The sequence below is a fragment of the Leishmania mexicana genome, chromosome 26 (assembly GCF_000234665.1).
Source record: "Leishmania mexicana MHOM/GT/2001/U1103 complete genome, chromosome 26".
NCBI classification, from domain to species: Eukaryota; Euglenozoa; class Kinetoplastea; order Trypanosomatida; family Trypanosomatidae; genus Leishmania; species Leishmania mexicana.
Window position 1 is genome coordinate 812,332 of NC_018330.1, and position 9,399 is coordinate 821,730.

At 68.1% G+C, this 9,399-nt stretch overlaps 1 protein-coding gene across 1 annotated transcript in view; it reads left to right on the forward strand.

The window, feature by feature from the left end:
* Window positions 1-1,804: 1,804 nt before the first annotated feature.
* LMXM_26_2170 (hypothetical protein, unknown function) overlaps window positions 1,805-9,399 on the forward strand; it is a gene marked incomplete at both ends in the record, with an annotated part of 11,524 nt that continues 3,929 nt past the window's right edge. Inside the window, one exon of the mRNA XM_003876470.1 lies at window positions 1,805-9,399. Within this exon, the coding sequence (XP_003876519.1) occupies window positions 1,805-9,399 (7,595 nt within the window).

The window sequence follows — 9,399 nt, forward strand, 5'->3', positions numbered from 1 at the left end:
GCTGCGGTTATCGGCTAGAGGTGTGGGGAAAACAGTTTGCCTCTTCTGTTGTCGTCGTCGTCGTGTCTCGTAGTGGCCTCCCACGACGCTCATGCCGAAACTGTGAATCGATTGCTGTGTCTCACTCACTCCATCTCTCCCTCTGCGCGTGTGTGTGTTTGGGTGTGCGCGCAAGATTGTCGTTGAAGCCGCGTCACATTTTTCTTTCGCCATTCGTCTTGACAGGTCCCCCCCCCCCCACACCTTTTTCATTGATCCGTTCGTCTCCCTCGTCGCTGGTGCCCGCCCGACCACCCGCCCACCTTCTCTCTCCGGTCTTTGCTCATGCTCTGTTTGGTGCCGATGCTCTTGCAGTCCAAAGTCCTCGTCGTTATGGCGGCGTATGGGGCTGTTGAACATGAAGGAGGCGGGCCAGGGGGTGAGTGAGGGGAGGCTTGCAGGCAGACGATGCCGTAGGTGAGGCGCAGTCTGCAGATCGTTCTGCAATCTTCATCACGCTTCCAGCCCCCTCCCCCCTCCCACTCATCCTTTCCCCCTTGCACGTGCATGAATCATCCACTGAGTGCGTTGTTTCGCTTTTCTCGGATAAGCCACCATGGGAAGTGCTTCCCATTCCTATACACAGTCCTCCTCCTCTCGTTATAATCGTGTGTTGTCTCCCCGCTTCACCGTGTAAGCACGGACACACGCACACGGGAAGCAGTGTGCGAGAGCCTGCACGGACACTGACAACGTCACTGTCGGTGAGTGGATCTCCTGTCGCATCTCGCATGCCCCTCTCCCCTTTCTCCCATCTGTCCCCCTCCCCCTGTTGGCAGTGTGCGGTGGCTGCTGGGAAGTCGGGGGGTGGGGGAGGGGGACTGGAGGAGGAGCGATGCGAAAGGCCGAAATGGGGCAGAGAGAGGCCACTGCGGCAAGTGCGGGTGCTCTTCACCCTAGCCACACCTCATCCGAGTCCGTCGCTTCGCCCCCTCCCCCTACCCCATCCCTCCCTTACTTTTCGGCTCCTCGCCTTCTGCGTTGGGGCAAGGGTGTCGCCAGCATGCGGTGCAGGATACCACCCATGGCGGGTGTGCCGCTGCAGCTGCCTCCTTCCCTACCCCACCCCCTCTTCGTTTTCACAGGAGCAGAGTGCGTGCGCGCATGTGTGTGTGTGTGCGCCAGCTGCTCAGCACTTTGGCTGTGTGAGAGTTTCTCCCTCTCCCCTCTCCCTCACTCGCACTCCTGTTCTCTCGACTCTCTCCTCCCATGTCTTGAATTCTATCGCGTTGGTCCAACTCTCCGACGCTGCGGCACGCGCTACACATCCAACAGCCCAGGCTGACGACACGGGCTTTTTCACCACTACGAGACAAGAGAAGGCGAGAGGCATCGGCTTAACTCCGAGCGCCACTCTCCCGGAGCAGCAGCAGCAGCACGCCACCCTCACACACACACACCTTCTCTGCTCAGCGTAGCTGCACGCCATACCTCGTAATTCATCTTGAGCACCCGACAGAGGTGAAGGGCGCACGCGCTGCTGCTCGCCGTCAGCCACAACCGAGGGGGGAAGGGGCGTAGTAGGTTGAATCACTCGTCTACTTGGCTCTTGTATCTCTCTCGCTTTCGCCATCCCCCTTTTCTGTGGCGCAGGACGTGCCCCACGGATATCTCTGCCGACAGATCACAGCCGCGGATACTCTCTGCGCTTTCACTCACAGATGTGCAGACACCCACCGGCGCCCACGCACAATCTCATCTGCCACCGCTGCCGCTACGTGCGTCCCTCGTATCGCAGCATCAGTGAGCCTTCTTCTCGCCGGGCATGCAACCGCCGTCGTCATCGTCACCGCAGCGGGGCGACGGTCTACAGAAAACGGTGTGCGCACAACGTGGTCATGATGCGGCTTTGCCTGTGGCTACGGGTCATCTAAGCGATTCATCGATGCATGTAGCGCGAGCAACGGGGGCAGCAGAAACAGCTACGCCATCGACATCGAGGGTGCTAGTAGAGCCTTCTCGACCTCGAGGACCGAAGCGACAGGCACCGGCAACCTGCCAGTGCCTTCAGCTACGCTGTGGCGTGGACACGCTGCCTGCTATTGGCCGCCTTGAGGTTGCGCGCCGTGTGACCAGCACGGACTGGTTTCGTCCCCTGCGTGCCCTGCAGCGGCAACGGCAGACGGCGGCAGAGGCATACACCCCCTTTACCATCGCTGCTGCAGAAGCCGAGGATGCCCCGCGATCTAGACTTCCGCTCGACACGATCCCACTGGACTTGAGTTGCCGTGAAACGAAATGCGCAGACGACCTCAGCGCTTCGCGGCTGTCCTCTGCCAAGGCGCATCGAGACGTCGACGCGGTGATGCCCACGCAGAATCGCCTCTCTGATACTGCTTGCCTTCACCGGAAGTTCTTCGTCGCCACAGAACCACCGCCGCGAAGTCTCCTCACTCATGAGCCTCGATCGAGACTCTCTCAGGGTGGCGGTTCGTGTTTCTCGCCTACATTCCCCACCACCTCGCGTTGTGGCTCTACCGTGCACACGGGGGCCAAGGATGGAGTGGCTGATACGCTGGCTGTAAAGGTCGATGCGGTGACCGCAGCGCGGGCAACCCCTGCACACATGCCGGCGCTGGAGACCACTTCGGACTCGGATGAGCACCTACGCAGCATCTCTCGGCAGTACGCGCGACTCGACCGTGTGCTTAGAGGGTACAGCACCCCAGACAACGACGACATCGTAGCTTCTTACGTGACGCTGGAGAAGACACCGGCGGCGCGGCCACACGAGCTAGCGTCATCTTGCCTCTACCCACAACAGCCCCCCTCCACCAGCGTTGTGAGGCTCGTCTTACAGCCGTCGGCTTCGCTTTCACGGCGCTCCTCTCTCTCCCTTGGGGCCCCATTCACCTCCTTTCATATCACGCCTGCCGTGCAGCTCACGCGCCTTTCGGAGACACAGGCACAACGACTGCCCTCCTTCGTCTCTCTGACGGCCGCCACGTCCGGTGCAGCCACCGCACCGCTGGCAGGTGCAAACAACAGCCTCCACCACTTCCGCGCCAGACCTCCTCTGCCGCAGCACCCCCACCACTTGCACAGCGCAAGCTCTCAAGAGCTCCCTAACAGCCACTCTGGACACCACCGCCCCTCCACCAGAACACCACCATACACCCACAGATATGGCGCACGCTTTCCGGGTCACTGTGCATGCATGATGAAGAGGCACTTACACAACCTCATCCACCACGAGCAGCAGCAGCGCACACACATCACCACCGATTCCCATCGTGCCCTCAGCACCGTACACGGCTTGCACAAACAGTACTGTGCCTACACCTCTGACGCTCCCCGTGGCCAGCGATTGACCTTCACGACAGCGGTCAACCTAGACGACACCTCGCGACTCTTTCCCATTTATCCATCGCACAAACCAGACAGCACGTGCACCCACACCCATCCCGATCACCAGTCGAACTACTTCACCGCCGCAAACCTCAGGTACAACCCCGACACCGCCACACACGCTGCTGCTCCGCAGGAGGCGTACGAGGGCGTGGAGGAGACTGCCCACGCTGCCGCTCCGCAGGAGGCGTACGAGGGCGTGGACGCGACTGCCCACGCTGCCGCTCCGCAGGAGGCGTACGAAAGCGTGGAGGAGACTGCCCACGCTGCCGCTCCGCAGGAGGCGTACGAGGGCGTGGAGGAGACTGCCCACGCTGCCGCTCCGCAGGAGGCGTACGAGGGCGTGGAGGAGACTGCCCACGCTGCTGCTCCGCAGGAGGCGTACGAGGCCGTGGAGGAGACTGCCCACGCTGCTGCTCCGCAGGAGGCGTACGAGGGCGTGGAGGAGACTGCCCACGCTGCCGCTCCGCAGGAGGCGTACGAGGGCGTGGACGCGACTGCCCACGCTGCCGCTCCGCAGGAGGCGTACGAGGGCGTGGAGGAGACTGCCCACGCTGCCGCTCCGCAGGAGGCGTACGAGGGCGTGGAGGAGACTGCCCACGCTGCTGCTCCGCAGGAGGCGTACGAGGCCGTGGAGGAGACTGCCCACGCTGCTGCTCCGCAGGAGGCGTACGAGGGCGTGGAGGAGACTGCCCACGCTGCTGCTCCGCAGGAGGCGTACGAGGGCGTGGAGGAGACTGCCCACGCTGCCGCTCCGCAGGAGGCGTACGAAACCGTGGAGGAGACTGCCCACGCTGCTGCTCCGCAGGAGGCGTACGAGGGCGTGGAGGAGACTGCCCACGCTGCCGCTCCGCAGGAGGCGTACGAGGCCGTGGAGGAGAAAGCCCACGCTGCCGCTCCGCAGGAGGCGTACGAGGGCGTGGAGGAGACTGCCCACGCTGCCGCTCCGCAGGAGGCGTACGAGGCCGTGGAGGAGACTGCCCACGCTGCTGCTCCGCAGGAGGCGTACGAGGCCGTGGAGGAGACTGCCCACGCTGCCGCTCCGCAGGAGGCGTACGAGGGCGTGGAGGAGACAGCCCACGCTGCTGCTCCGCAGGAGGCGTACGAGGGCGTGGAGGAGACTGCCCACGCTGCCGCTCCGCAGGAGGCGTACGAGGGCGTGGAGGAGACAGCCCACGCTGCTGCTCCGCAGGAGGCGTACGAGGGCGTGGAGGAGACTGCCCACGCTGCTGCTCCGCAGGAGGCGTACGAGGCCGTGGAGGAGACTGCCCACGCTGCCGCTCCGCAGGAGGCGTACGAGGGCGTGGAGGAGACTGCCCACGCTGCTGCTCCGCAGGAGGCGTACGAGGGCGTGGAGGAGACTGCCCACGCTGCTGCTCCGCAGGAGGCGTACGAGGGCGTGGAGGAGACTGCCCACGCTGCCGCTCCGCAGGAGGCGTACGAGGGCGTGGAGGAGACTGCCCACGCTGCCGCTCCGCAGGAGGCGTACGAGGGCGTGGAGGAGACTGCCCACGCTGCTGCTCCGCAGGAGGCGTACGAGGGCGTGGACGAGACTGCCCACGCTGCCGCTCCGCAGGAGGCGTACGAGGGCGTGGACGCGACTGCCCACGCTGCCGCTCCGCAGGAGGCGTACGAGGGCGTGGACGCGACTGCCCACGCTGCCGCTCCGCAGGAGGCGTACGAGGGCGTGGACGAGACTGCCCACGCTGCCGCTCCGCAGGAGGCGTACGAGGGCGTGGACGCGACTGCCCACGCTGCCGCTCCGCAGGAGGCGTACGAGGGCGTGGACGCGACTGCCCACGCTGCCGCTCCGCAGGAGGCGTACGAGGGCGTGGAGGAGACTGCCCACGCTGCTGCTCCGCAGGAGGCGTACGAGGGCGTGGAGGAGACTGCCCACGCTGCCGCTCCGCAGGAGGCGTACGAGGGCGTGGAGGAGACTGCCCACGCTGCCGCTCCGCAGGAGGCGTACGAGGGCGTGGACGAGACTGCCCACGCTGCCGCTCCGCAGGAGGCGTACGAGGGCGTGGACGAGAAAGCCCACGCTGCCGCTCCGCAGGAGGCGTACGAGGGCGTGGACGCGACTGCCCACGCTGCCGCTCCGCAGGAGGCGTACGAGGGCGTGGACGAGACTGCCCACGCTGCCGCTCCGCAGGAGGCGTACGAGGGCGTGGACGCGACTGCCCACGCTGCCGCTCCGCAGGAGGCGTACGAGGGCGTGGACGAGACTGCCCACGCTGCCGCTCCGCAGGAGGCGTACGAGGGCGTGGACGAGACTGCCCACGCTGCCGCTCCGCAGGAGGCGTACGAGGGCGTGGACGCGACTGCCCACGCTGCCGCTCCGCAGGAGGCGTACGAGGGCGTGGACGCGACTGCCCACGCTGCCGCTCCGCAGGAGGCGTACGAGGGCGTGGACGCGACTGCCCACGCTGCCGCTCCGCAGGAGGCGTACGAGGGCGTGGACGAGAAAGCCCACGCTGCCGCTCCGCAGGAGGCGTACGAGGGCGTGGACGAGACTGCCCACGCTGCCGCTCCGCAGGAGGCGTACGAGGGCGTGGACGAGACTGCCCACGCTGCCGCTCCGCAGGAGGCGTACGAGGGCGTGGACGAGACTGCCCACGCTGCTGCTCCGCAGGAGGCGTACGAGGGCGTGGACGAGACTGCCCACGCTGCCGCTCCGCAGGAGGCGTACGAGGCCGTGGAGGAGACTGCCCACGCTGCCGCTCCGCAGGAGGCGTACGAGGGCGTGGAGGAGACTGCCCACGCTGCCGCTCCGCAGGAGGCGTACGAGGGCGTGGACGAGACTGCCCACGCTGCCGCTCCGCAGGAGGCGTACGAGGGCGTGGACGAGACTGCCCACGCTGCCGCTCCGCAGGAGGCGTACGAGGGCGTGGACGCGACTGCCCACGCTGCCGCTCCGCAGGAGGCGTACGAGGGCGTGGACGCGACTGCCCACGCTGCCGCTCCGCAGGAGGCGTACGAGGGCGTGGACGCGACTGCCCACGCTGCCGCTCCGCAGGAGGCGTACGAGGGCGTGGACGAGAAAGCCCACGCTGCCGCTCCGCAGGAGGCGTACGAGGGCGTGGACGAGAAAGCCCACGCTGCCGCTCCGCAGGAGGCGTACGAGGGCGTGGAGGAGACAGCCCACGCTGCTGCTCCGCAGGAGGCGTACGAGGGCGTGGAGGAGACTGCCCACGCTGCCGCTCCGCAGGAGGCGTACGAGGGCGTGGAGGAGACTGCCCACGCTGCCGCTCCGCAGGAGGCGTACGAGGGCGTGGAGGAGACTGCCCACGCTGCCGCTCCGCAGGAGGCGTACGAGGGCGTGGACGAGAAAGCCCACGCTGCCGCTCCGCAGGAGGCGTACGAGGGCGTGGAGGAGACTGCCCACGCTGCTGCTCCGCAGGAGGCGTACGAGGGCGTGGACGCGACTGCCCACGCTGCTGCTCCGCAGGAGGCGTACGAGGGCGTGGACGCGACTGCCCACGCTGCCGCTCCGCAGGAGGCGTACGAGGGCGTGGACGAGAAAGCCCACGCTGCCGCTCCGCAGGAGGCGTACGAGGGCGTGGAGGAGACTGCCCACGCTGCTGCTCCGCAGGAGGCGTACGAGGGCGTGGACGCGACTGCCCACGCTGCCGCTCCGCAGGAGGCGTACGAGGGCGTGGACGCGACTGCCCACGCTGCCGCTCCGCAGGAGGCGTACGAGGGCGTGGACGCGACTGCCCACGCTGCCGCTCCGCAGGAGGCGTACGAGGGCGTGGACGCGACTGCCCACGCTGCCGCTCCGCAGGAGGCGTACGAGGGCGTGGAGGAGACTGCCCACGCTGCCGCTCCGCAGGAGGCGTACGAGGGCGTGGAGGAGACTGCCCACGCTGCTGCTCCGCAGGAGGCGTACGAGGGCGTGGACGCGACTGCCCACGCTGCTGCTCCGCAGGAGGCGTACGAGGGCGTGGAGGAGACTGCCCACGCTGCCGCTCCGCAGGAGGCGTACGAGGGCGTGGACGAGACTGCCCACGCTGCCGCTCCGCAGGAGGCGTACGAGGGCGTGGACGAGAAAGCCCACGCTGCTGCTCCGCAGGAGGCGTACGAGGGCGTGGACGCGACTGCCCACGCTGCTGCTCCGCAGGAGGCGTACGAGGGCGTGGACGCGACTGCCCACGCTGCTGCTCCGCAGGAGGCGTACGAGGGCGTGGACGCGACTGCCCACGCTGCTGCTCCGCAGGAGGCGTACGAGGGCGTGGACGCGACTGCCCACGCTGCCGCTCCGCAGGAGGCGTACGAGGGCGTGGACGAGACTGCCCACGCTGCCGCTCCGCAGGAGGCGTACGAGGGCGTGGACGCGACTGCCCACGCTGCTGCTCCGCAGGAGGCGTACGAGGGCGTGGACGCGACTGCCCACGCTGCCGCTCCGCAGGAGGCGTACGAGGGCGTGGACGCGACTGCCCACGCTGCCGCTCCGCAGGAGGCGTACGAGGGCGTGGACGAGAAAGCCCACGCTGCCGCTCCGCAGGAGGCGTACGAGGGCGTGGACGAGAAAGCCCACGCTGCCGCTCCGCAGGAGGCGTACGAGGGCGTGGAGGAGACTGCCCACGCTGCTGCTCCGCAGGAGGCGTACGAGGGCGTGGACGCGACTGCCCACGCTGCCGCTCCGCAGGAGGCGTACGAGGGCGTGGACGCGACTGCCCACGCTGCCGCTCCGCAGGAGGCGTACGAGGGCGTGGAGGAGACTGCCCACGCTGCCGCTCCGCAGGAGGCGTACGAGGGCGTGGAGGAGACTGCCCACGCTGCTGCTCCGCAGGAGGCGTACGAGGGCGTGGACGAGAAAGCCCACGCTGCCGCTCCGCAGGAGGCGTACGAGGGCGTGGACGCGACTGCCCACGCTGCCGCTCCGCAGGAGGCGTACGAGGGCGTGGAGGAGACTGCCCACGCTGCCACTCCGCAGGAGGCGTACGAGGGCGTGGAGGAGAAAGCCCACGCTGCCGCTCCGCAGGAGGCGTACGAGGGCGTGGAGGAGACTGCCCACGCTGCCGCTCCGCAGGAGGCGTACGAGGGCGTGGAGGAGACTGCCCACGCTGCCGCTCCGCAGGAGGCGTACGAGGCCGTGGAGGAGACTGCCCACGCTGCCGCTCCGCAGGAGGCGTACGAGGGCGTGGACGAGAAAGCCCACGCTGCCGCTCCGCAGGAGGCGTACGAGGGCGTGGACGCGACTGCCCATGCTGCCGCTCCGCAGGAGGCGTACGAGGGCGTGGAGGAGACTGCCCACGCTGCTGCTCCGCAGGAGGCGTACGAGGGCGTGGACGAGAAAGCCCACGCTGCCGCTCCGCAGGAGGCGTACGAGGGCGTGGACGAGAAAGCCCACGCTGCCGCTCCGCAGGAGGCGTACGAGGGCGTGGAGGAGACTGCCCACGCTGCCGCTCCGCAGGAGGCGTACGAGGGCGTGGACGCGACTGCCCACGCTGCCGCTCCGCAGAAGGCGTACGAGGGCGTGGACGAGAAAGCCCACGCTGCCGCTCCGCAGGAGGCGTACGAGGGCGTGGACGAGAAAGCCCACGCTGCCGCTCCGCAGGAGGCGTACGAGGGCGTGGAGGAGACTGCCCACGCTGCTGCTCCGCAGGAGGCGTACGAGGGCGTGGACGAGAAAGCCCACGCTGCCGCTCCGCAGGAGGCGTACGAGGGCGTGGAGGAGACTGCCCACGCTGCTGCTCCGCAGGAGGCGTACGAGGGCGTGGACGAGAAAGCCCACGCTGCCGCTCCGCAGGAGGCGTACGAGGGCGTGGACGCGACTGCCCACGCTGCCGCTCCGCAGGAGGCGTACGAGGGCGTGGACGAGAAAGCCCACGCTGCCGCTCCGCAGGAGGCGTACGAGGCCGTGGAGGAGACTGCCCACGCTACCGCTCCGCAGGAGGCGTACGAGGGCGTGGAGGAGACTGCCCACGCTGCCGCTCCGCAGGAGGCGTACGAGGGCGTGGACGAGACTGCCCACGCTGCCGCTCCGCAGGAGGCGTACGAGGGCGTGGA